Here is a 25913-nt window from a genome sequence, read left to right on the forward strand (position 1 = left end):
GGGTGATAGCTCCCTTTTAACAATACATTTATTTAGCATAGAGAGAGGGAGGGAGGGAAGGGGGGGGAATACAGTACAGGTGTGAGGATGAGAGGACAACTTGCCAGAGTAGGTTCTCTCTTCTCACTGTGTGGGTACTGCCGTCTCTTAACTGTCTCTTAACGGACCGCCTTCTTTCATGATGCTAACACTAGGTCCATCCAGCTCAGTGATGATTGCCATGTATAGTTGAGGTTAAGAACACCATTTATAACCCTCTGTTGTTTGAATTCGGAGACATTTGACTGGACTTTATTTATTTATTTATTTATTTATTTATTTATTTATTTTTGAGAAAGGACTTCATGTAGCCCACGGCTGACCATGACCTTCAGGGGCAGCTGAGGGTGGCCTTATCCTTACCTTACTCTTTTTCCTCCACTGCCCAGATGCTGGAATGTTATCTCTGCACCATGTTAGCCCTGGCATTTCCGCCCTCTGAGACAGAGTTTGTCTCTGTAGCCCTGGATGCCCTGGAATTCTCTCTGTAGACCAGGCTGGCCTTGAACTCATAGAGGTCTGCCTGCCTCTACCTCCCCAGTACTGGGACTAAAGGTGTGGACCACCACTGTTTTGCTAGCTCTGACTTTTATACCTTCCTTTACATTTAATGATTTACCATGTGTATGTATGGGTGCACAAGTAGAAGTCAGAAGACAGCTTTTGGGAGTGACTCCTTTCCACCATGTTGGTCCTGTGGATCCACTCAGGTCTTCAGGCTTGGCAATCACTTCCACCTTCTGGGCTGTCTCCCTAGCCCCTATAGTTATTTTTATTTTTGAGACAGGGTTTCTTTGTGTAGCCCTGGCTGTCCTGGAATTCAGTCTGTATAGACCAGGCTGGCCTTGAGCTTATAGAGATTTGCCTGCCTTTGCCTCCTGAGTGCTAGGATTAAAGGCCTGTGCCACCATGCCTGGCTCCTATATTTATTTTAAAGATTTATTTATTTATTATATATGAGTACATTGTAGCTGTCCTCAGACACACCAGAAGAGGGCATCAGATCTCATTACAGATGGTTGTGAGCCACCATGTGGTTGCTGGGATTTGAACTCAGGACCTCTGGAAGAGCAGTCAGTGCTCTTAACCGCTGAGCCACCTCTCCAGCCCATATTTTAAAGACACAAGTATATAACACATACCTCCCAGTTGTTTGAGTTTTGGTTCTTGAATTGTTTGAATCTCATTTCTAATATTTACTGTTTGATCTTGGACATGTAAAATGTTTTAAAATATTATGTGTCTGATGGTACTGAACAAAAAGGATAATTGTCGTGTGATGGTGGTGCATGCCTTTAATCCCAGCACTTGGGAGGCAGAGGCACTCACTCTGTGAGCTGGAGGCCAGCCAACTACACAGTGAGTTCCAGGACAGCCAATGCTACACGTAGGGAAACCCTGTCTCAAAACAAACAAACAAACAAACAAACAAACAAACAAACCCAAAACAAACAAACAAAAACAAAACCAAAAAAGATAATCAACTGTAATACACTTAGCACAGGGTTCATTTTACCATTTCCCTCCTTATCTTCCCTGCTTAAAGTAACCGTCATGTCTGCTAATGTTAGCATTTCTGGTCTCTTCCCCTCCGTTCTGTTTTCAGCATACCACCAGAGCATCTACTTAAAATGCACAGTTAACTGTGACACTACCTCACTCAGTGCCTTCCTGAGGTCCCCCATGCTTTTAGAGCCTTGCATTCAGGACTGCATGGTCTGGCCCCCAACCTTAGTTTTCAGTTGTCTCTATGCTTTTCCAGACATTAGCCCAACAACTCCAAGCCTTTGTTTCAAGGCCCTGTGTAACTGAGTGTTTCGAGTCCCAGTCTTTGATTGTGGCTCCCTTCAAATTTCCTGATTTGCTTGATTTGAAAGATATAAATAAGAGCTGCCTGTCTTAAGAGTGAGGAGGGATCTACTTCAAATGCTCCCCAGTGATGGTCCCATTTGGTATCATTTGCTGTGCTACCTTCAATTCCTGTGGAGTGGAACTGACTCCCACTTTGGATAAATCTTGTCATATGTCTAAGTCACCTTAGTTTGCTCTGAGGGAAAGGGGCCTGGCACACACTAAGTGCCTGATACACTTTCCTTGAATGAATGAGACCCCAAAGGCAGAGCAAGAAGCAGAAAGAAGAGCTCAGGCATCTGTGTGGGAAGAGAACGACTCTCGGGTGTTTTAGGACCAAGGCGAGGGGTGGGGTGGGGGGCTCGGAACGGGTTCCATGGAGCTAGAAGCACCACTGTTTGCTGTCATCTAAAATTTCTACCAAAGGATTTAGACTTTTCTTGTCTTTCTCAGACAGGGGTGGGAAACAGGAGACACTTATGACACTAATTTAACATCCCTGAAATTCTTGATGCTGTGCAGGGACACGTCTGCTTATGCCTCCGGGTCAACTCCAACCTCTAGGCCTTTGCCCTGTGAAGACTCTTCTATAGCCTGTCCTTTACGCTGACGCAAATGACCCCTTGTGACGTCTCTTCCTTCCCTTACTATCCAGACAGTATCTCTTCTCTTTCCTTCCTCTTATCTGCCCAGTGCTCTCCTTCTCTCCCCCCACCTCCACTCTGTCTCCAGCTTTTTTTGGCTGCTGTCTCTTTTTCCTCCACCTCCTCCCTCCTTCCCTGACGCTGAATAATCAGGCCTAGCTGTCCTGGTTTCTGGAAATACTCATGTGTGGGCAGTGGCTCAGGGATGCAATAAGGGATGGATAGAAGCAGTTGGGCTGCCCCACACTGCCAGTGCAAAGATACTAAAATTCAGCAGTGTGTGGTCCATGCTTGCCTCCCTCTGGGGGAAGGAAGGGCAGGGAATTTATTGAGCGATAGGTGAGGGGTAAGAGTTTAGAGGGCATGGACACAGGCCATCTCATCTCCCAGGTCCTCTTCATCAAAGCGGGAGAGAATAGACTCCTCGTCACTGTAAAGGGAGGTGGTTCTCTGTGCCAGCAGGTCACTGGCAGCACTGTCCATCTCATCCAGGGTCAGGTGACATGCATCTGCAATCTCTTGCTTGGCCAGGGCCACAAATCGTGGGTCTTGGGCAAAGAGGCCTAGGCCTTCGGAGATAAGCACCTGGGGGGTGGTCCAAGTGGGATTAGTGTTGATCAGTGGTAAAATGTGCACAGCAGGTCACTGTGAATAAATGACAGGCATGCACCTCACAGGGAGACAGGCTCAAATACAGTATGTGGACAAGAGAAATTTCCAGATGCTCAACATAGAGCCTGGCCACTCTTGGTCCTCATTTCCCAGCATCCACCTCTGTCTCTTCTGCCCCAGCCCCTTTTCCCACACCCATCTGGACTTACAGCCTCCACCAAACTGTCAGCACTGCCCCTCTTGCGGTGACTGGGATCTGAAGGAGCTCCAGGCACTTGCAGACAAGTGAAGGTACGCAGTGGGCCGCCGAGCTTGCCAAGGTATCCTTCACCCACTGTAGATTCCTCCACCAGCAACAGGGGGGCATAGAGCAGTCGACCCTTCTGAGGAGGGGCTGCCCAGGAACCCTGGGTCAGAATAAACAAACAGCAGATGGGCAAGAATTGGTGAGGATGAGGCTCTTCCATTCACTCCTGAAGTTCTGTTACTCTCCTCTAATATGACACAGCTGGAGTCACATGGATGGGTGGAAATCAGAGGACAGCTGGACGACTTCTTTGTTTGTGGGGATCAAAGTCAGAGCCATAAACGTGATCGCCAAATGCTCTGCTGCCGAGCTACATCTCCAGCTCCACATGTGAGTTTATGTCAGAGTATAGAAAGCACCCGTTCGCATGCATCCTGTGTGTTTGTTTGTTGTTTGCTTGTTTATGTATTTAAGACCCTGCTCTTTTATCAAGGCCTGTAATTTACTTTGTAGCCCAGGCTGGCCCCAAATTTTCAGCAATCCTCCTGTACTAGCCTCACAAGGGCTGGGATTATAGATGCGAACCACCCCATCTAGATGTTTTGGTTCTTTTGAAACAGAATCTCATGTAGCCCAGGCTAGCCTCAACTCCATATGTACCTGAGAATAACTTTGAACTCTTGTTCCTCCTATGCCTACCTCCCAAGTGATAGGATTACAGATTTGTGCCATTATATCTGACTCAAAACCCTGGATTTAAATGTCAATTGTGGGGGGCTGGAGAGGGGAATAAGCAGTCAAGAACACTTTCTCTACAACCATGGGGACTAGAGTTCAAATCCAGGCACACATGACCCATGCAGCAATCCAGGCCTCCCATGCGTGCCTGTAACTCTAACATGAAGGGAAGCACAGACAGGAGGCTCACTGGAGATTGCTGGCTTCCTGCCTAGCCAAGAAAATGTGAGCCATTACTCCAAAGAGGGATAGAGGAGGGCACCAAACACTCTTCTAGACTCTGCTCACTCCCGTGGGTAAGTGCATCCACACACACAACATGCACACAGACACATAAAGACACATACACACATACAAAAATTGATAAATGAATAAATAAATACTAAATATTTTAAAAGTCTCAGTTGTGCTGTGTACTAGCTATGTGGCCACGGGTGGATAGACTCTGAGCCTCAGTTCCCTCCTGTAAAGTGGGGACAGCAAACCCATTTCACAAGTACAGTGGAGACTATGTATATTCCTTCAAGTGCCCTATTCTTATGAAGCCCCTGAAATGTAGTATGTTTGTAAAGTTCAGCCTAAGATGCTATTTCCCCGAAGGCCACAACATCCCTTTTCCTCACCTGAGCCCTGCCTGGTCCTGAGGTCCGTCCACGATGGTAGGTGCCTGGGATGGGCAAATCCTCACAACTGCCCTGGCGTTGCAGACACTGGATGGTGAAGGAGGGCTTCCGACCTGGTGGGCAAAGGACAATGGCAATCCCTCTCCTGTTCTGTTCTGTTAGCCCTTAGGGTTCAACAGGGTCTATTTTTCTGCTTGCCTGCAGGCGTGGGGGGTAGCAAACGTCGGCGTGGTACATGGTGCCCATTTACATGTTGCTGGGACCAGTGAGGTGGTAAAAGGACTGGGTTGGAGGGCATCCCTGCCTGCTCATCCAGGTTGGGGGTCCTGTGGAGAAGGTAGAGCTGGCAGTGAACTCAGGTCTGGGATTCAGAGTTGGGGAACCAATACTCCTGCCCTCCCCTGCATGGCCCATGTGGTGTGGCCAGTGTACCAGTCAGGGACTTCCTGTTCCTCATTCTGATTGTCTTGCCCTTGAACTCCCTTGAGCTGAGTACTTCCTTCTTCTGGGATAGTGAACATGAAAACCCCAGAGCTTCTCCTGGAGAAAGGGTACATATTAGTTAGACTAGGTTCTAACCCTCAATATCTGATCCTAGGCTCCACGTTTCTCTCACCCAATGCATGCCCCATCCCCTGTACAAACACTAGGATTTACAGTTACTTGTAGACAGAGTCTTACTATGTAGTCCTGGCTGACCTGGAACTCACTACATAGATCAGGCTGGCCTTGAACTCACAGACAAATGTTTGCTTCTGCCTCTTGAGTGCTGGGATGAAAAGCATATTTCACCATCCTTGATTTGCATTAATCTTTTGCATTTTGTTTCTCATGTTTTCTTGTTACTTTCTTTTTCCTATTTCTCTTGTTAGCCTCTATTCCTATTTGAGCCCTTGGTTTGTCTTGGCCTTTTTTTTTTTTTTTTAAAACAGGGTCTCGAACTCACTATATTGGCAAGGACGGCCTTGGACTCTGGATTTCCCCTTGTCTCTATCTCTCAAGTGTTGGCCTTACTGCTGTGGCCCACCACATGTGACTCATATGAGCCCTTGAAACACATCTTTCCTTCCCAAATTTCTTCTTGAAGGCCACTAGCCCTTCTCCCATGTCACCCAACACAGTATCTAATCTTTCTCCATCCTAACAACCTTCCCCAGATGCTCGATCATACCTGTGGGGTTGGGATCCAGCCTGTAGCCCACTGGGTTGCCTGGAGTTGGGAGCCACTCCATCATCATCACTAGGCCCAGTTGAAAGAGAATCTGGGAGTTTCTCCTTAACTGGTAGAGACACCGAAATCCTCGAGTTCCATTGAGCTTGGGGCTGGGAGTCTATGGAGTCCTGAGGAGAGTCATTTGGCTTTAGTGTTTCATCAATGTAATGGCTAAGTTACTTGATCAGTGTTTCACTCACTAGTCCGCAGGGAACATCACTCCCTACGGACTGAATCTGGGCCTTGTTTTCCAACAGCCAGTGATAAGTATTGAATAGTTTTCCATTGTAGAGGAGGCTTCTCCCAGACACAGTATAAAATTCACTTAAGAGTCTGAGGGAGAGTTTTATAGTGAAGCACTTTGTTTTTTTTTCTTTTTTCTTTTCTTTCTTTTTTTTTTCAGAGCTGGGGACCGAACCCAGGGCCTTGCACTTGCTAGGCAAGCGCTCTACCGCTGAGCTAAATCCCCAACCCCTCAGTGAAGCACTTTGGAGAGGAATAAAACTTGTCCTCACTTTGTATGTTTCTGGGTTGTTCTCAGCTTCCTCCTCCTCAGCTTCCTGACCTGCGGCCTCTTCTTCTTCTTCTTCTTCCTCAGTGTCATAGGTGAGGGCCTGTCGGATCTCAGGACCCAAGTCCTGTAGGCTCCTTAGACCAGCCTGTGGGGATGGATGGACAAAGAAGGGAATTTGTGACTCCTGCTCTAAAGTGCCACTCTCTCAGCTTGCTTCTCATGCAAAAGTGTGTGTGTGTGTGTGCCTGTTTCTTCCTCTGTGACACGGGTTTCAGGAGATCATGAGGGAGATCAGGCTCTATACACATGACCACCCAGGGCCCTGTCCTTCAGACCTGGAGGACAGAGGATGTGCTTGTTGGGGCATCTGCTCCTAGTAGCCCCTTTTCTTTCCTTCTCCGGAATTTTCGGAAATAATCTTGGATGAGAAATGTGGCATAGAATTTTCCCACAGTGACCTCCTCCTCTGGGGACAAGAAAGGGAGCAAAGTTACACAGGGGTCCTCTACACTGCTACTAACTACCGGCAATAATCTGGGCAGACAGTTAAGGAGCTGGGAACGGGTAGCCTACCATCTGGAGGGGGGATGACCTCATCTAACAATTTCTGCTTTATCCGCTTCCAGATCTTTTTGATGACCATCCGAAGCTCCTGGTTGGCTTGATCCAGGTTCCCTGCAAGGCAGGAGAGTATGGGGCAGGGGAAATAGAAGTGCAGAAGTTGCTCCTCCTGGCTGTTGGTGGGAGGCAGGACTTTGCTTTGAAGCTTCACCTAAAGCTTCACTTGACTCCTATCAGATAAAGTATGGCAGCAGGCCTGGAGAAGCCAGTCAGCCATTTTGAGGTTCAGAAGTAGGAGATACATGTCTGTCATTCTTTACATTTGCTCTCTCACTCCTCCCCAAGAATCACTTCACTCCTGCCCCTCCCTTCCCCCACACCTTCTGTCTTGATCCTCAGGGATGTCCGCACCAGGGCAAAGAGTGTCGCGTTGAATGTCACTGTTCCGTCTGAGTTGAGGGGAACATTCATGGCCACCAGTCTCTATGAACAGCACAGACACAAAACTCACTCTGGGAACATTCATGGCCACCAGTCTCTATGAACAGCACAGACACAAAACTCACTCTGGGAACATTCATGGCCACCAGTCTCTATGAACAGCACAGACACAAAACTCACTCTGGGAACATTCATGGCCACCAGTCTCTATGAACAGCACAGACACAAAACTCACTCTGGGAACATTCATGGCCACCAGTCTCTATGAACAGCACAGACACAAAACTCACTCTGGGAACATTCATGGCCACCAGTCTCTATGAACAGCACAGACACAAAACTCACTCTGGGAACATTCATGGCCACCAGTCTCTATGAACAGCACAGACACAAAACTCACTCTGGGAACATTCATGGCCACCAGTCTCTATGAACAGCACAGACACAAAACTCACTCTGGGAACATTCATGGCCACCAGTCTCTATGAACAGCAGAGACACAAAACTCACTCTGGGAAAATGTTAGGTATAGTCTGAATGCCCAGGGCAGGAACCTTTGTGGGTGTAGTCATATACCCATCCCTACCAAAGGAAAGTCCCTTTCCTTTCCCATAGAGTATAGAGCCTCTTTGGAGGTCAGTAGGTGAGTGGGTGGGCAGGCAAACAGACCTTGCAGGCCACTCGGTGTGGGCACAGCTTTCCAAATCCCAGTGGAGGCTGGATGCGTCTCAGCAGGGCAACCACATCCAAGTGCTTGATGCGGCCCCTGGGGCAGTCAGAGAGGTACCACTGGATCTCCTTTAGGTCTTTCTTAAGCTCCATCCCCAGCAAATCATTACCTCCCATACCAACACCTTAAGGCTTGGAGGGATGAGGAGCACAGATGGGGGGGGGGTAGAGGATGGGGAAGTAGAAACCTCTTTATTGATGGGTGATGGAATGCATGAATCTGAAGTTTTGGAACTAGGGGCCATGGAGGGCAGCACATGTCCCTAGGATTCTAAGTAAGATATTAAAGGGTATACTTGGCTCCGGGGTCATATTCAGACCAGATCCTCTTGAATTCATCGAGGTGGTGGGGTCCCAGAATAGACCAATCTCTGGTTAGGTAATCAAAGTTATCCATGATTACAGCCACAAAGAGATTTATAATCTGTAGGTCAATGAGCAAGCAGAGTTAAGTAAAGGAGCAGAGCTGGGTTTGGGAGGTGGACAGGGTCTGGGATGATCTTATACGGTCATTGGGTCACATGCTCCTTGGTTGATCTTATTGTTGGGGCGGTGTTATCAAGAGCTGGGCTGCCCAAATTCATTCGGATATCTCTGAACCACTCAGGGCCAGTCCCCATGGCAACGAGAGTGGCTGTGGGAAAGTGGTTCTTACCAGGAAGGCACAGAGCATGAAGAAGCTGATAAAGTAGACAATGGCAAAATTGCTACCACAGGTAAATTCCTCGCCTGGGCCAAAGTCAGACTCAGGGTCACACCGATTTCCTGGAAGGCTGGCTAGCATTATCTCTTGCCATGCCTCACCAGTGGCACACCTGGGGAGGGTCACAGAGGGGCAGTATTCTGAAGGAGAGGTTATAAAGTCATGTCAAGTACAGGTGTTGGGGGTCTAGGGAAGGGAGAGGATGGCCTACTATTATCAGGGGCTACATTTTGCATCAATTTACTGTGTGTGTGCGTGTGTGTGTGTGTGTGTGTGGGAGAGAGAGAGAGAGAGAGAGAGAGAGAGAGAGAGAGAGAGAGAAAGAGAGAAAGACAGAGAGAGAGACAGAGAGAGACAGAGACAAAGACAGACATACAGACACACACACACACACACACACACACACACACACACACACACACACATGGGGGCAACCTGTGGAAGTCTTTTCTTTTGTTTCAACATGTGGATTCTGGGAACAGAACTCGGGTTGTCAGGCAGCAAATGCCTTTCCTTGCTGAACTGTCACACCCGCTTCCATTTCAACACTTTAACTAGCACGGCCATGATAATGGCAGTTAGAGAATGTCTCTTACAGATTACGGCACTGTGGCCTACAAAGGGGGCACATCTTACGGCCTGAAAAAGAATGGCTTAGACTAGAATATTTTGAAAGACTCCCCCTTCCCCCAGATCACAGCCAGCAAAGGCCCCTGCTTACATGGATCTCAGGCTGCCCTGATATATAGCTTAGGCATCTTGGGGTCCAGAGCAGGTATTGAGTACCCTAGGTATTCTGAGGGGCAAGGTAGCAGGGAAGTGGGAGTTTATTACCTGAACAGAAGCAGCACAGCCTGCGGAAAGGTCTGGAAATTATTGTTTCGATTTATCTGTGTGCCGTCCTGAAGAGCCACTTTGCCAAACATCTATAGACATACAGAGGCTGTGTGCCAGGAACGGGTCTATGTTCCCCTGTGTTCCCATTGGTTTCATATTTTCTAAGACCTAAGAGATCCTTAGAATCTTGAAAGCAATTACCAATGAGCCCATTTTGCACATGCGGACTTATCTAAGGTCATCTGGTTTGTCTATCTTTCTGTCCCTCCATCCCCACACCAGGGCTACTCCTACCAAGTCTCTCAGACAGGATTATTCTCTAGGCTCTCCACTTACCTGCATGCCAATGACTGCATATATGAAGAATATCATTGCTATAAGAAGTGCCACATAGGGCAAGGCCTGGGAGAATGGGAAGGAGACAGATATTTCAGGTGCAGCCAGAGAACTCTAAATCCCAGAGTGCATTCCTCTCCCCTAGCATAGGCCTGCTGGGAGGTGTAGTCTAATTCATTTGAATTACATGTGTCCCCCAAATGTGGACACAATATTAAATAGAGTAGGGTAAAGTCAGTGAAGCTAGAGGTGTGTTACAAATTAAGAGCACAGAGAAAGAGAGAAAGTTGGAAACGGTAAGTCAGAAATGGTCTGAAAGGCTGGGAGCTGTAGTTCTGGGTGGGGAATTACCTGGAAAGACTTGATGAATGTCCAGAGCAGTGTGCGGATCCCCTCACCCTTACTGAGCAGCTTCACCAGCCTCATGACCCGGAAGAGGCGAAAGAACGTGATAGATATGCGGGAGCTGTCCTCTGAGCTCTGAAGTTAGGGATGCAATGGGGGTGCTCAGTTTGTGCCAGCTCTAGTAGCTTCTTTTCCTCATGCCTTGGCCCTCCCAGTGCCCAAATCTCTCAGAACTCAGACCCAAGAGTGGTCAGGGGGCATTTCTAAGGACTCTTGGGCTGTGAGGGATGGTTGAAAAAAATTGTGGTTAGGGGCGAGAAGCTACCTCACCAAGATGGCCTCCATTCTGGTGGGACATATGGGCAAAACAGAGGTGATAAAGGAGATGATGTGGTCATATGTCCAAATGGATAAGGGGAAAGGATGGTGCATACTCAGGGGATTGTGGGGAAGGTTATAGGGTAACAGATAAAGATGGTTGTAGACAATGTTTTAATGGGGGTGGAAATGAAGGGGGCAGGTAAAGAAGATGGTGGAGCAAAGAAGTTGAAGGAAACAATGGAGCAAAACCTCATGGAAATGAGAAACAATGGGCGGTCATCAGAGAAGCCAGTGATGCAGAAATGCAATCGGCAGCATTGTCCGTCAAGGTTATCACCATGCAGTACCCATTGGATGGAATGATGAAGCCAATGATGCAATCAGTTGTGGTAACAGAGCCAGGGGAGGGCCAGTACAGGAGATGGAGCCAACGAGCAGTCAGGGAGACGATGGTGCCAAAGCAGATGTCAATGGAGTTGATGCAGCCATTGGAATGGGGCAGAGACAATGAAAAAGATAACAGAAATAATAAGGGATTTGGGGAGGTAGCAAAGCTACTGGATAGGGTGCAAAATGAAACAGGGGAGCTGGTTAGCTGGTTAGAGGGAGGAATATGTTGACAGAGCCAAGCAAGGACTCAAAAAAAAAAAAAGATGGATCTAGAATGAAGACTGCTCAGTCTCCAGGACTGGGGAGGGTGCAAGTGGGAGCTGTCTACCTAAGTGAAAGAAGGCTCTAGGGAGAGGCTAGAGGGGTTAGCACAAAGCCCAGTTCTCACATTGACTTCTGTGACGGCAATGTCGACTACGCTGCCCACTACAATAAGAGCATCGAATGTATTCCAGGCATCGGCAAAGTAATGCTGTAGACAGGAGGAAAGCAGTGTGCTGTGTTTTTTTTAGCCAGCAGACCAGTGTAGGGGCCCAGTAATGGATACATGGTATTGAGGAGGCAGGGACTAGCTTGGAACACAGGTGACCTGTACCTGGGTCCCTCTCATTACTTAGTCTTATGACTACTTGGTGCTACTCTACAGCCCCCCACCCCCACCCCAGTCACCGGGCTATGGAATGTGCTTCCTTCCCCAAAAGTTTCTTCATAGGGTGTGGGTATACCTTGGGTTTAAAGGCAATGATTTTGAGCACCATCTCAACGGTGAAGAGGCCAGTGAAGACCATGTTGAGTATGTCCATGGCATAGTTAAAGGGAGCCGTCTGCTCATAGTGCTATGGGGAAAAAAAACAGATGGGGACAGAACCTAAGACAGAGACACACAAACACATAGTCCCTGGTCTGAGCTCAGGAGTCTAGGGATTGGAAACCCTGTGTCGGACAAAACTGGTTCTTGATTTCCAGAGTGCCTTGCATTAAGGCAAGGATCATCTGGGAATGAAGTCCTAACATAAATCTTCTGGTTGACAGCTTCTGTGAAAAATTATTTCATTAAAATATGCAAGAATTGCTGCTTGATGCTACTGCTCTCCCTTTGTCCTGCTTCGGTGTGGTACTGATGTGTGCACTAATTCCTGATTGGATGTAGTGTTTTGTGACCACGATGCAACAACTTACAGTGGAATGACGCAGCAGAAAGATCAACAGGGCCTGGCTCACTGACCAACAATGGGAAGGCAGCCTACATCGTGTTCCTCAGCGTTAGAGGCAAAGAAGCCAACCACACCGGCTCTAGGGTGCGTGATATTTTTCATCTTAGAATTTGAGTCTGGAGTGCATTTTACGATCTGTGACAACTTGCAACCGTTACCGACCATTGTTTTCACATCCCAGCATCTTTAAAAACAGAATGCAGGCTTTGGCTTTAGATGTGAGGAAAGGTTCCAAATGTGCTAACTTGAGACTCCGTCAGTTAGGCAGGTGTGTGTGTGTGTGTGTGTGTGTGTGTGTGTGTGTGTGTGTGTGCGCGCGCGTGCGTGCGCACAGGGATGGGAGGGTGAGGGGTGGCAGTGGGACATAGGGTTGTTACTTGCAGCCTAGTGCATTCCCAATAGCTCTCAAAGAGATTGCCTGAAGAGAACAAATGTTTGGTAATGATCGAGATGGAGGGTTCAGACCTGCATGGCCAGGGCAACTGTGTTGAGGAGGATGAGCAGAAACATGAGGTACTCAAAGGCGGCTGAGTTCACTGTGGCCCACACGCGGTACTGATGTGGATTCTTGGGGATGTATCGGCGGAGTGGCTGAGCTTTGAGTGCATATTCCACACACTGGCGCTGCATAGTGGTATAGAGCATGAGTGAGCTGGGAAGGTTCCCAAGGCAAGGTTTCCAAGGCAAGGTCTGCTGGTCATGGGTCAGGAGTGAGAGGTCACCTGGTTCTTGTCCAGTTCACAGTTTTGATATTCCTGCTCTCCCTGGGCACGGAATGTGATGATGACAAATCCCACAAAGATGTTCATCATGAAGAAGGCGATGATGATGATGTAGACAATGAAGAATACTGATATCTCCACATGGTAATTGTAGATAGGGCCCTCGTCTTCAGCGTGTGCATCTATGGCTTTGTATAGTAGCCTGTGGGAGACAGTGGGATGTAGAAGTGAGGGTGTGATCCAGGGAATCCCAGCCCCCTCCAACTTCCTCCTCGGCTACTCATCACATTCATCCCCCAAATCTCCAAAACCCCCAAATTTTCAACCCAATAACTCGAGACTTCTAAACAACCATAAAGAGACCCACATGAGGCTTTTAAAGGGGCTTAGATCTTGGGTTTGTTTGTTTCTTTGTTTTCCTTTTTTTGAAACAGGGTCTCACCATGTCGCCTTGGCTGTCCTGGAACTCAACTATGTAAGACAGGATCCAAACCTTTTGTCCCAGAAACCTCCTGAAACTGCTATGCAGCTCTCAAAAGAAACCTATCTAGACATACAATGTCCTTTCAAAATCCTCCATGTTTCTGCAGACCTTGAATCTCCTTATATAAGGTCCTGGAGCACTTCCTCTATGTGGTTCTCCAGAACTCCCCACAAGCTCCTAAAGATCTTGGAACCCCATGCTACAACCTTGAATGCTCTGCTCAAATCCCCCCAACAAATATCCAGCTAGTAAACCCTAAGGCATTTGTAGCTCTTTGTTAAACTTCCAAACCCCCATCTCCTCATCGAACCCCTTTTGAATCCCCCATGCTCTACTTAACTCAGTGTAATGCTCACTTAGTCTTTTGTAGATTTTCACCTATTCCCTCCAAGACCTTTCCCCAATCTCTAGAGACCTTGCTCCAAAGTCCCAATAAGTCCCCAGCAAGGTTCTGGGAAATCCCCATTTAGGCTTCTATCACACTTGCCAGTTTCTAAAAAGCTATACCCAACTGGACCCAGTGGCACAAAGCTGAATCTCAGTACTCAGGAGAATAAGGAAGGAGGATCATCAATTTGAGATCAAAGTGGGCTACATGGTAAGACCCTGACTCAAGAAAATAGGCGGTAGGGATGTAGATTAATAGAATATCATTGTCTCGCATATACAAAACCTGGGTTCAATTTCCAGGTACTGGAAAGAGGAAAAAGGAAAGAAAGAAAACCCTATTCAGTCTTGAAATTTTCATTACAACCCTAAGGCACACTCCCATCCATTCCCCGGTGATCCCAGGAATCATCTAGAACCATCTGCCTAGTTTCCTGTCATCCCCAAGGCCCTGCCCCTCACGCAGGCCAGCCTTCAAAGGTAGAGACAGTGAACAGGGCCATCATGGCTGAAAGGACGTTGTCAAAGTTGAAATCACTGTTGACCCAGAGGCGTTCCCGGACCAAAGGTCGTGACACATCTCCATCAGGGTAGATGAGGAAGGAGCCCCTGTGGATGTTGTAGACAGGTTAGATGGGGGAGGAAGAGGAATGAGGAGTGGTAGCAAAGAGTCTAGGGCCTTTATTATGGTTGTAGCAGGGCATAGGGGTGTACCTAGACAGCTTGGCCTCACATCCTGCCCTTTTATTTCTTGGCTGGGTTATTATAAACATTCAATCTCTGTCTAGTTGATTTTTGTCTTCACTCTTTATTTAAAAAAATGAGAATACTAACAGAACCCATTTCCCATTTGTCCCAAGGATGGAGTAAGTCAATAAATGACAGTTAATCATGGTGGTGCACACATTTATAACCCTGTTACTTGGGAGGCACAGGCAGCAAGACTTTAGCAAATTTGAGGGCAGCCTGGTCTATGTGATTTCCAGGTCAGCCAGGACTACATACTGAGACTGTTGTCTCACAACAAACAAACAGACAGACAGAAAGACAAAATCAAATCAAGTCAGGCATAGTGGCACATGCTTATAATCCCAGCAACTCAGGTGGCAGAAGACAGGAAACTTGTGAGTTTAAAGCTATGTTGAGAGTTTTAAGGCTGGTTTCAAACATATTGAGACCAAAGCTCAAAAAAAAAAAAAAACCCAAACTAACAAACAAAAAAACAAATGGGGGCCAACAAAATGGCTTGATAGATAAAGGTTCTTGCTTCCAACCTGATGATGTGAGCCCAATCCTCAGAACTCACATGGAGGAAGGAAAGAATCAATTCCCTCAAGTTCTTCTGTGATCTCCACACATGTGCAGTGGCATGTGTACTCCACATATTAATAAATACGTGAATGTAAAAGAAAGAAAGAAAAAAGAAAAGCAACCAATAAACCAACAACAAACAAAACTAATCTCGGGAACACAGTTGGTATATCACTGTCCCCATTGCCATTGAATGCTTTTGCCATCCAGGGGAAAGTAGTTCTCCAAGTGGCCAAAGTTTTCTAGCATTGACTCTATACCAGGCACCAGGCTAGGTCACCACGCAGGCAGTTTGCTGTGTATATTCCACGCACCACCTCTCTCCTCCTCTTAACAGCCCCGTGAAAAAGGCACGCTCTTTATCCCTACTTTTCAGCCCTAGGAAGGGCTAGGTAGAGTGAATCAATGCCAAGCCCCGGGAAGCAGGTTTGAGTCTGGGATTCCTGGCTTTATGGTCTTTGCTTATAAACCACCTCCATCTACAAACATCTCTAGATGGAAGCTGGCATTCACAGCAGGAAATTGCAAGAGGTTCTGGGGAGGAATGTAGGTAATGCTGAAAAAAAAGTGGGGAAGGGTTATGGGGGGACTTTGAGGGCTTGCCGAGATAAGAAGGGCTCTACAATTAATAGGAGGGTTCTGGGGGTATATCTTGGGGGCATTTAGGGAAGTTTGAAGGTCTTGGGGACTTTGGAAACCAGACATGTCTAGAGTTCTTGGTAAGAGGCTGTAAGTGGTTTCAGGGACTTTAGAGAGATCTGGATATCTCTATGCGATTTGGGAGGGGTTCTGGATTCAGTAGAGGGTGAGGCCTCAAACACTCACTTGCATTCTTTCAGGGTGTGTTTGGCTTCATCAGTGCAACTGTAGAATTTTCCCTGTAGGGAGGAAATGTGTCAAGCAGGTTCACCTTTCTTGCCCCACCTTGACCCCCGCCTGGACCTCCCTTTGGCTCTCCCTCACCTTGAACAGCTGAACACCAATGCAGGCGAACATGAACTGCAAGAGGGTGGTGACAATCATGATGTTTCCAATGGTCCGGATGGCCACAAACACACACTGCACCACATGCTGCAAAACACCCCCACACGTGACAGATGGATATCACAGGCCATATATAGGATGTAGTGGGGAATTTGGCTGATGACTATGGCTTAAAGACTTGGGCCAGGGGTATGTGGTTGCAAGTCAGAATGGTGGAGTAACATCTCCCATGGCTATTATTATCATAGCATGTATGATATCAACAAGGAATAAGGGTTTTCTAGGCAAGGATATATAGTCACATGCCAAGGACATGAATTAGAAAAATGTGGCCCTTGGTACAGTCACTTGTAAGGAACGTAGGTCAGAGCACATGGCCAGTTGGCAAGAATACGTGGTCACGTGTTGGGTTTAGGCTGCGTGCAGTCATGTCTTTGTGCAATAGTCAGTTGGATCAGTCATCCTGACCCAGGAGCTGGGTCCTGTGGATTTGGATGAGCTGGGCTTACCTTGAGTCCCTTGGCTCGGTTAATGGCTCGGAGAGGCCGCAGGACTCGGAGGACTCGGAGAATCTTCACAACTGAGATGGCACTGGAGCTGGGGAATGGGAAGTTTTCAGGTCTTTGTTAGGGCTTGGTTCTGGTTCTGGGAGGAGTGGGGAGGGCAGGAGGAGGGGTCACTCACTGGATGCCAAAGGAGATGAGGGACACACTGACCACAAGCAGATCCAACAGATTGAACCAGCTACGGCAGAAAGAACCTTGGTGCAGGAAAGCCCCAAACACCGTCATCTGGGGATCAGATTATATTGGATTAGACCTTAGACCTGAGGATGTAGCTGGTGGGTAAGACAGACGAAGAACAGAGAGATAGGTGATGGGGTGGAGTGAGAATCGACTGGGGCAACTGAGGATATGACTGAGGGTCCAGTAATCACCTTTAATAGAATCTCCACGGTGAAAATGGAAGTGAAGGCATAATCGAAGTACCCCAGAATCTGGGAATGTAAGAAAGAGAGGAACACTGTCACAACTACAGGGGATTAGTAGGCATGTGTGTTTGTGTGTTTCTCTCTTTCCCTGTCTCTCTATCATCTATCATCTATCTATCTATCTATCTATCTATCTATCTATCTATCTATCTATCTATCTATCTATTATCTATCTATCTATCTATCTATCTATCTATCTATCTATCTATCTATCTATCTATCTATCTATCTATCTATCATCTACCCAGACTGACCTCAGAGTTGCAGTAATTTTCCTGCTTCAGCCACCAAAGACTAGAAACCCAGACATGCACGACCATGCCAGCTTGCTTGTGTGCCTCTCAATGTAAGCCTTGCTTTCCCTCCTCAACATCAGGAAAGACTTTTATACATGCCAAACGTTTGGCCATCCAATGTGAGGGCTCAGATTTAGGCTCCTCTGTATCTGCCCAGCTACATAAGTGTCCTTGGCCTGTTTGACCTCCCAGAGTACCTTTCCCCTACCCTCAGTCAAATCCTGATCCTCTGACCCACACTCGTTGGACTATGGAAATGGCTGTTGGTGCAATATCCGCCACCATTCTTGATCCTCCCTTCCAGCCCAGTGAGGTGTCTTCTGGTCTCTCTCTACTTTGGCTTTAGATTTGTGCCCAGGAGAATGCCCTCTGTGAGTTCCTCCCAGCCCTTGGCCATGGGCTCACATGGTTGCGGAAGGAGTGGGCTCTGATGGGGTCCTCAGCAGCCAGGGACACACTACTGAGGATGATGAACACCAGGATGAGACTGGTGAACACGTGATGGTGTATGAGAGTGTGGCAGGCCTTGCGAAGCCTGGGGAGTGGAGAAAAGGCAGTGATTAGAAACCAGGATCGGTGTTTCCTAGGAGATCCAAGGAGATCCGTCTGTGTCCCATTGCCTCCTGAGCAGTTCTGGGGCTCCCCACCTGGCCATCCCCTCTTCCTTGCCCTATTGCTGTTCATTCCTAACACTCACGGGTTGGTTTGGCTGAGGCAGAAGAAGGCACTGCCTTCAGGGATGGGTACCACCTTCTCCTTGGGTACAACTTCCTGCAGGAGTTCCACATGTCCTGCACCATTTTCTTCCTCCTCCTCCTCCTCTTCTTCCTCCTCTTCCTCCATGCCTGGTGCTGGGAAAAGAGCAATGAGACAACTCAGTGGAAAAGTCCTGGAATTGTGCTTGGCACAGGACGAATTCCTCTCCTCTCATTTCCTGCCCAGAATCTCAGCTCCTCAGTCACGGATCTGAACTTAGATCTGTTTCGTTTAATATGGTATGCCCAGCTCTTAGAACAGTACTGGGGACACAGTGACAGCCTGGTCAATGTGCTTAGTGAGTGTTATATGCACAGACATAATTTGATAACAAAGGTTCTGAGAAGGCCCACAGTAAAATAAAACGTCCATTTCTCTTGTTTAACCTTGGTGTCCCATATGTTGCTGGTTACCAACCAAGCCCATTCCTGTATTTTTGCAGTGCTCAAGATTATTATACTTAGGGTCTTCCCCATGCTGTGCAAACACTCTACTACTGAGGCATAGCCCCAGTCCTTACTGATTTATTTTTTTTGAGATAGTTTCTAGTGTCTCTAAGGAAGTCCACGCTGAACTGGAATTCACTATTTAGCACAAGGTGTCCTTAAATCTGCTACCTTTCGAGTGTTAAGACTACAGGCAGGTGCACTGTGTCTACTGCCGTCAGGACGACCTTGGAAGAGTCTGCTGGCCAGAGAGGATTTCGTCAGGGGTCAGGAGCTCTCTGCCTGCGTTCTCTTTCCAATACTCCTTGTCACTTCCATGTGGCCTGCCTACTTGCCTGCTCCTTCACTTTTTGTGCCCTCTGTGTCCTCATTTTCTCCACCAGGCACCTGGAGACAGGAAGATAGGAGTCATCGACTATGGGAGAGACACCAGGCACAAAGGAGGCATAGACGAGACAGGATAACGTGGAAATAGATTGTCAGAGGATAGGGTTAAAGCTGTGTGCACATCGATAGGGATGAGGGATGAGGGATGAGGGATGAGGGATGAGGGATGAGGGATGAGGGAGAGACAGCCCAGGCTTATTTTCTTTAAGATTTATTTTTATTCTTTTAAATTATGTGTATCCATGTATGGGTATGCGTGTGTGAATGCAGGTGACCTTGGAGGCCAGAGGTCGTTGTGTCTCCTGAACCTGGAGTTACACGTAATTGTGATCTGCTTGCCATGGGTCTGGAAACCAAATTCAGGTCCTTTAGAAAATGGGCAAGTGCTCTTACCTTTCCAGCTCCCCCACCCTTTTAAAAAGACACAGTCTCCTTCTGTAGTCCAGGCTGACTGGAACTCATTATGTAGAGCAGGCTAATTCGAAACTCAGAGACTCTCTTGCTTTTGTTTCCCAAGTGCTGGGATCAAAAGCATGTATCAGCACACCCAGGCTTCTAACTCACCAATACTTTGTTCTCTTGGGGAGGGTTTCCTTCACTGCTCTTCTCTCTGTTCAAGGAAAGAGGGCTGATTGCTGAAGGTAATAACAGACGGGTGAGGCTGGGCTGGGTACTGCTGTCAGGACAGACCTTTCTTAGGGCTTCCTGCTTCTAGTCTGCCTATAGTCTATCCTCACAGCATCCAGGAAGGAGCCTGTGGCACCCTAACGCTTCCATGCTTAGCACTACCAAGAACAAAAGCCAAAATCTCTTCTTGACCCAGAATACCCCCCACTCTGGTCTTTTTCCCCCCTCCTAACATGTAACCCCGTTTCCTACCATTTTCCTCCCAGCTGCGTCCCTGCCTCACTGGTGGTTTGTGGTTGCTTGTTATGGTGCTGGGGATGGAAACCAGAACTTCAAACACATACATTGTCTTCCCCTCAGCTAGGTCCCAGGCCCGGATGTTTTGTTGTAGATAGGTTAACACCGCCACCACTTCAAAGGGGCGATCATTGACCCTCATCTCCTATCCAGTCTCAATATGGAGCCCATGTTGGCCTTGAAGTCCTTATCCTTCTGCCTCAGCCTTCCCAGTGTTGGGAATATAGGTATGGAATGCCTGGCTTGTTATCAGTTTTCACTATTGCTTTCTTCTGTTTCTGTCCCTTCACCACTTATTATTAACATAGTCTTTTTTTTTTTTTTTGAGAAAGTCTGTGACAGGACTGGAACTCACTATGTAGACCAGGACAGCCTCTAAGTGAAAGAGATAAACTTGCATTTGAGAGCTGGCATTAAAGCCATGTACTCTAGCACCCGGCTTACTAACATATTCTTCAAGTTACATAACAATGTTCTTGAATTTTGCTTGCATTCCTCAACTACAAACAGCAAGGACTCTGTCTGCTGTCACACTGACTTGTCATGTCTGGCTGCTGACAGCATGTCAGCCCATGCTGTCTCCCTAGGATTTGCAGCAGGGCCTAGCATAAAGTGTGTGCTCAATGAGTACGTGATGAATGAATGACTTTCTGAGGACTATATCTGGAACTGGGGCTTTCGAGCACAAAAATGTTCCATAGGCTGTGTATTTGTGAGATCCGAGTCAGAGATCTTAGGGAAAGGGAGTCTTAGAGATGACGCCAGAGCTCACCTGCCCTTATCTTTGGCAGCACCCGCATCCCCGCTGGCTAGGTTATCCACAGCAATGGCAAGAAACACGTTCAGTAGGATGTCTGCAGTGAGCTCAGGTTGCAAAGATGAAGAAGTGTCCTGCCTGTGTGCTGCCCAGGCCCACACTCTCACCCTGCTCACCCTCACCTCACTCTATGCACTCCCCGAAAGCTCTGAGGATACAGTTGCCACAGATGAAGAGGATGATGAAATAAACACACACCAGCATCCCTGGGAAGAAGGGACCACCGTAGGCCATGATACCGTCATACATGACTACATTCCAATCCTCACCAGTCAGGATCTGGGGGAAGGAAGGCACCAAAAATTTCTTGAGACCCCCTACAACTCCAGGCCCTACCAACGTGTGTACACATCTCAGGGTGTCCAGGTCATACCTGAAAGACGGTGAGGAGGGCTTGGGGGAAGGTATCAAAGGTGCTTCTCTTAGTGTGGGTCTGGTCAAAGTTGAACTTGCCCCCAAACAGCTGCATGCCAAGAAGGGAGAAGATGATGATAAAGAGAAAGAGGAGAAGCAGCAAGGAGGCGATGGACTTCATGGAGTTGAGCAGCGATGCCACCAGATTGCTGAGGGATGCCCAGTGCCTGCAGCAGAAATAGGAAGTGCACGGTTGACATTCATTTTGTCAGGAGTCAGGAGCCAGGCAGGCCTCCCGTTTGGGATACACTGGGGCAGAAGGGGTTAAAAATAGACTGTGCTGCCAAGGTTGGAAGTGATTTTTTTTTTTGGAATTGAAGTGTGATAAGAGTACAAAAGGGAGATGACTAAGTTTGGAGTTAGAGCTGGTGCTCAGGGTGTGGTGGGAGGTGAAATGAGCGGGGAAGTGGAGAGAGAATCGGGTTTCATGTTGGGACTGGGAGGACTTGGGCCGTGGTGATTTGGGGTCGGCGGGGTTGGGAGTAGGTTATGGTTGAAGGATGGTATAAAAAAGGGGGTACAGATGGAGCTTGGGGTTAGGGAGAGCAGGATGGGGTTGCAATTGGAGAAAGGTAGCTGTCCAGGAGGGAGGAGGGTTGTATCAGAGAATTGGGAGTGGCATCGGAAAATTAAGAATGGTGTGATGGTTGGTGCTCGCTGATGGCGCTGGGGCTGGGAGTTAGGGCTGAGGTGGGAGATTGGTTCGGGCTTGGGATTAGAGAGTGGACCTGTGGATTATAGGCAGTCGGGGTCGGGGTTAGAGAGCTACTGTGGCTGGGATGGAGAATAAGCATGGAGATGGGCTTGGGGGTAAAGTCAGGTTGGGAAATGGATGGAGATGGAGGAGGCACTACTCCTGGTGACTCTCCTTCCCTAGAGGGTAAGGATTTGTGCTTCTTTGCTTTCCCTAGGGCCCAAAGGTCAGCATGTAACTGGAGGTGCTCCATGGAAGCTTGCTAAATGAACGAGGAGGCTGAGGGAATTATCTTCAGAGCTGGGGTGCAGAGTTGGGGCTGCATTTTGGTCTCCATGCATACACACCTGGTGACCTTGAAGATCCTGAGGAGACGCACACATCGGAGCACTGAGATGCCGAGGGGCTGCATGGCCCCCACCTCCACCAACGTCGTTTCTAGGATGCCCCCACAGACCACGAAACAGTCAAAGCGGTTGAAAAAAGAGGCAACGTAGACAGAGGGGCCCAGGCCGTACAGTTTGAGAAGCATCTCCACGGTGAAGAGGCAGAGCAGAACCTTGTTGGCATATTCTGTTGGGGTGTGGCGCGGCATATGTTTAGGAAGCCATGAACTCTGGTGGGATCTTGGCGTTAGCTGGGAGCTGGTCAGGTGTGAGCTAGGCTTTGACTGGGGTTAGGGACTAAAGTGAGTTTGTAGGTCAAAACAAGCGAGATCTGGAGCTGGGGCACAGGGTAGAGTTGAGGTGGGGGCCACAGTCCCCCTTTGTGAATCCAAGACAAATCTCTACTCAATGGTACAGTTAGCATCTAGGATTTATTCTTTTTAATTTTTTTAATGTTTATGCCTTATGTTTTTGGTTGTGGGGATGGAATCCAGGGCCTCACACATGAACTCTTCCACTGAAATACAGCTCCAGTTCCAAGCCTATGGTTTCTTTGGGACTGAACTGGTTTGGAGTGGAGTTAGAGGCAGGACCAATAATAAAGATTTACGTTTATAAGGGTTTAAGATTGTAAGGAATCATAACAGTTGATCCTTGAGGTAGGCCAAACAATATTTAAGCATTTTACAGCCGAGCTCATTTAATCCTCCCAACCACTCCATGCCACGGTTAGTCACCATTGCCTCCATTTTGCACATGGGGAAACTGAGGCACGGAGGGGTTAACTTGTCCAGAGACCACGATGTTAAGAGCCTGGATTCTACTTCCTGCTCTGACCCTCAGGAGCTGAATCCTGCAGTTAGTTGCTTGACATCAATGCCATGGTGATCTGTACCCTCGACCTGAGCACCGAGGTACTAACTTTTTAGTGGAACCAAGTTTGAGTTTGGACATGTGCGATACTGAGACTAGAGCTTGATACACATAGCAGGTAGCACATAAGTGTGGTTTGCACAGCGGTATAGGACAAGTTAAGGTTTCTGTACTCCTCTGCATTGGAAGGTGCTATCTGGGATCAAAGACTCCCTGGACAGCCTGCCTTTGAACTTCTAGGGTGAAGGGAGCAAGGGATGAAGAGGAGAGCTGACAGGCAGAGACTCACCTTGGGTCTGGGTGAGCCACACTGGCTGCCCATGGTGCTCAGAAGCGATGGTCAACGTGTTGAGGAAGACGAGCAGCAATACAGCCCAGTAGCAGGCATTGGACTTGACTGCCCGGCGGCAGCGTGCACGGAGACCACGGTTGGCTCGGCGGAAGTGGCGGCTGGGCAGAGGAGAGCCCATGGCATCATTGAGATTGGCCTATATCAGCCCGGTGTGCTGGTTGGGGGTCCCAGGAGTCACATGGGTCATGGAGGTGGACTGGTCTCAAATTCATGGGGCCAAAAGGTTGCACAACTTTTCACAACTTACCAGACCTTGGTTTTCATAATCTTGTTTCTAGAAATGATTGAAAAGGGGCGGGGAGGGTGTCATAAGCTGAGAGGGAATCAGCAGCTATGACTGGAGGTCAGGTGTTTGAAGCTGAAGTAAGAATGGTGTCTGGGCTACGTAGGGATCAAGGGCTGGGATTCCTCACAGGCAGAGTGTACAGCTGGCCATGGTCCCCTCCTCTTCATCCTCATCTCCGGGGGTGTCTGTTATGGAACCAGTGTCACTGGCTGGAAGGCTGGCTTCAGGCAAAGTGAGGATAGAGGTCAGGACCCAAAGACTTTAGGTGCTACTTTTGGTTTTCCCTGTCTACTTACCCCAGCTCTGCCCCACCCCTAGCTTAATCCTCACCATGACTGCTGGTGGAGTGTGTGGAGCGAGTGGAGTGGCTGAACCAACGCAGTCGTCCGCGCCTCCTATTGGTCAGCTCTGACAGTTGTGGTCCTGTGGAGGGGGGGGGGGATAGTTCCAACTGAGAAGGACGGCCTGGGGGCAGAATTAGGGTCAAGTCTAAGGGATAAGGAGCTAGTTGGAGCCTTTGTATCTAAGTCTGGGTTGAGAGTCTGTGTCCTGAGCCAGAGTTGAGGCAAAGCCTCGGATGGCTGCAGGCTTGGTCTGGGTCTCAGGAGGGCAATCACATCTGGGGTAGGAGTGAAGCTGGGCCAGAATTGAGTTGCCTACGATGGCCTGCCCGTCCCTCTTCAGCAAGAGAAGCCAAGTTGCCGTCTACTGAGGGGTCATGAAGGTCCAACTCCTCAGCCTGTGTGATCCAGTCCAGGTAGCCCCGAAGGTCCTCTTCCATCTGCTGCTTCTCCCGAAGCTTCTGAAAGTCACCTCGGGCTTTTGCCTTTTCTCTTTCCTTGGAGAACTCCCTGGAGGAAGAGGGGAGCAGACTATATAAGGAAGTCATCACCAGTAACCTTGCCTTTACTAGCCCAGCCACAATAGCCGTCTAATTGTTCTTTGGAGAAGCCAAGGACATACCAGCTCCCAAGCCTTTGCGCCAGCTGTTCCTGTGACTTAGAATACCATCAACACTCTCTCAAGAGGTCCTTCCTGATTTTTAAAAGAATTACATCCATCTATCTATCTATTCATTTATGTGTGTGGTAATGGGTGTCATGGCCTGTGAACCAGAGGACAATCCAAGGGAGATGGTTCTTTCCTGCTACCACGTGGGTCTTGGGTATTAAAATTAGGTCATTAGATTTGGAAACAAGCATCTTCCCCACAAATCCATGTTGCTGGGTTCTGAATATATATATATATATATATATATATATATATATATATGTATATATATATATATATATATATATATTCAATGTGATTCTCCTGCTTCTGCCTTCTAAGTGCTTGGATGACAGGTGTACATTCTAGGCCTGGCCTGATTATATATTATTATATATTTTTGAGCTAATGTCTCATTACTAGCTCAGGACCTTACCAAACTTGCAATCTTTTCCTCTCTCTGGATGTTGGCTATAGACGTGCAATGCGACTCTTAGCTCTGATGTTCCCCGTTATTTCTTTTTTAAAAGATTATTTATTATTTATGTGTGTGTGTGTGTGAGCCTGCCTGAACATGCACAGCCCTTGGCTTCAGGAGCCCTCAGAGGCCAGAAAAGGGAATCAGTTCCTTCAACAGTGAAGTTACAGATGGTTGTGACCTGTCATGTGCTTGCTGGGAACTGAACCTGAATCTTCTACAAGCACTTTTTTTGTCTTTATTTTCTGAGACACGGTTTATTTGTGTAGCCCTGGCTGCCCCAGAACACACTATGTAGACCAGGTTGGCTTCAAACTCGGAAGATCCTCTTGTCTCTGCCTCTCGAGTGCTGGGATTAAAGGCATGAACCACCATGCCCAGCTTTGGCAAGCATTCTTTACTGAGCTTTTGCTTCCCCAGCCCCAGATGTGAGTATTTTGAATTGCAACATCTCCCTGTTCCTCATTTTTTCCCTCTGCGCAGTGCATATTGTATGTGAGTGTGTGTGTGTGTGTGTGTGTGTGTGCGCGCGCGCACGCACATGTGCGCGCACGTATGTGTACATTTCCTTATCTTG

At 47.9% G+C, this 25913-nt stretch overlaps 1 protein-coding gene and 1 long non-coding RNA gene across 2 annotated transcripts in view; one reads left to right on the forward strand and one right to left on the reverse strand.

Annotated features, from left to right (window-relative positions):
• Positions 1–2888: 2888 nt before the first annotated feature.
• Positions 2889–25913, reverse strand: part of Cacna1f (calcium voltage-gated channel subunit alpha1 F) — a 28317-nt gene continuing 5292 nt past the window's right edge. Inside the window, exons 9-48 of the mRNA NM_053701.2 lie at positions 24529–24719; positions 24199–24291; positions 23996–24089; positions 23830–23856; positions 23520–23680; positions 22319–22544; positions 21237–21444; positions 21022–21142; positions 20819–20900; positions 19687–19732; positions 19071–19122; positions 18231–18384; positions 17939–18068; positions 17184–17243; positions 16931–17037; positions 16756–16843; positions 16226–16333; positions 16088–16140; positions 14414–14560; positions 13081–13282; positions 12824–12982; positions 11870–11980; positions 11533–11616; positions 10759–10779; positions 10440–10568; positions 10089–10154; positions 9750–9841; positions 8868–9027; positions 8509–8636; positions 8153–8249; positions 7423–7525; positions 7055–7156; positions 6817–6947; positions 6483–6626; positions 5926–6095; positions 5187–5294; positions 4953–5080; positions 4755–4867; positions 3356–3553; positions 2889–3119 (exon numbers count right to left, since the gene is read on the reverse strand). Coding sequence (NP_446153.2) covers positions 2889–3119; positions 3356–3553; positions 4755–4867; positions 4953–5080; positions 5187–5294; positions 5926–6095; positions 6483–6626; positions 6817–6947; positions 7055–7156; positions 7423–7525; positions 8153–8249; positions 8509–8636; positions 8868–9027; positions 9750–9841; positions 10089–10154; positions 10440–10568; positions 10759–10779; positions 11533–11616; positions 11870–11980; positions 12824–12982; positions 13081–13282; positions 14414–14560; positions 16088–16140; positions 16226–16333; positions 16756–16843; positions 16931–17037; positions 17184–17243; positions 17939–18068; positions 18231–18384; positions 19071–19122; positions 19687–19732; positions 20819–20900; positions 21022–21142; positions 21237–21444; positions 22319–22544; positions 23520–23680; positions 23830–23856; positions 23996–24089; positions 24199–24291; positions 24529–24719 — 4825 coding nt within the window. The remainder of the gene's footprint in view (positions 3120–3355; positions 3554–4754; positions 4868–4952; positions 5081–5186; positions 5295–5925; positions 6096–6482; positions 6627–6816; positions 6948–7054; positions 7157–7422; positions 7526–8152; positions 8250–8508; positions 8637–8867; positions 9028–9749; positions 9842–10088; positions 10155–10439; positions 10569–10758; positions 10780–11532; positions 11617–11869; positions 11981–12823; positions 12983–13080; positions 13283–14413; positions 14561–16087; positions 16141–16225; positions 16334–16755; positions 16844–16930; positions 17038–17183; positions 17244–17938; positions 18069–18230; positions 18385–19070; positions 19123–19686; positions 19733–20818; positions 20901–21021; positions 21143–21236; positions 21445–22318; positions 22545–23519; positions 23681–23829; positions 23857–23995; positions 24090–24198; positions 24292–24528; positions 24720–25913) is intronic.
• Positions 3506–24937, forward strand: LOC120099258 (uncharacterized). Its single transcript, XR_005498334.2, has 2 exons — positions 3506–3783; positions 22189–24937. It is a non-coding gene; the product is annotated as an uncharacterized LOC120099258 (long non-coding RNA).

The sequence above is a fragment of the Rattus norvegicus genome, chromosome X (genome assembly GCF_036323735.1).
Source record: "Rattus norvegicus strain BN/NHsdMcwi chromosome X, GRCr8, whole genome shotgun sequence".
In the NCBI taxonomy this organism is placed as follows: Eukaryota; Metazoa; Chordata; class Mammalia; order Rodentia; family Muridae; genus Rattus; species Rattus norvegicus.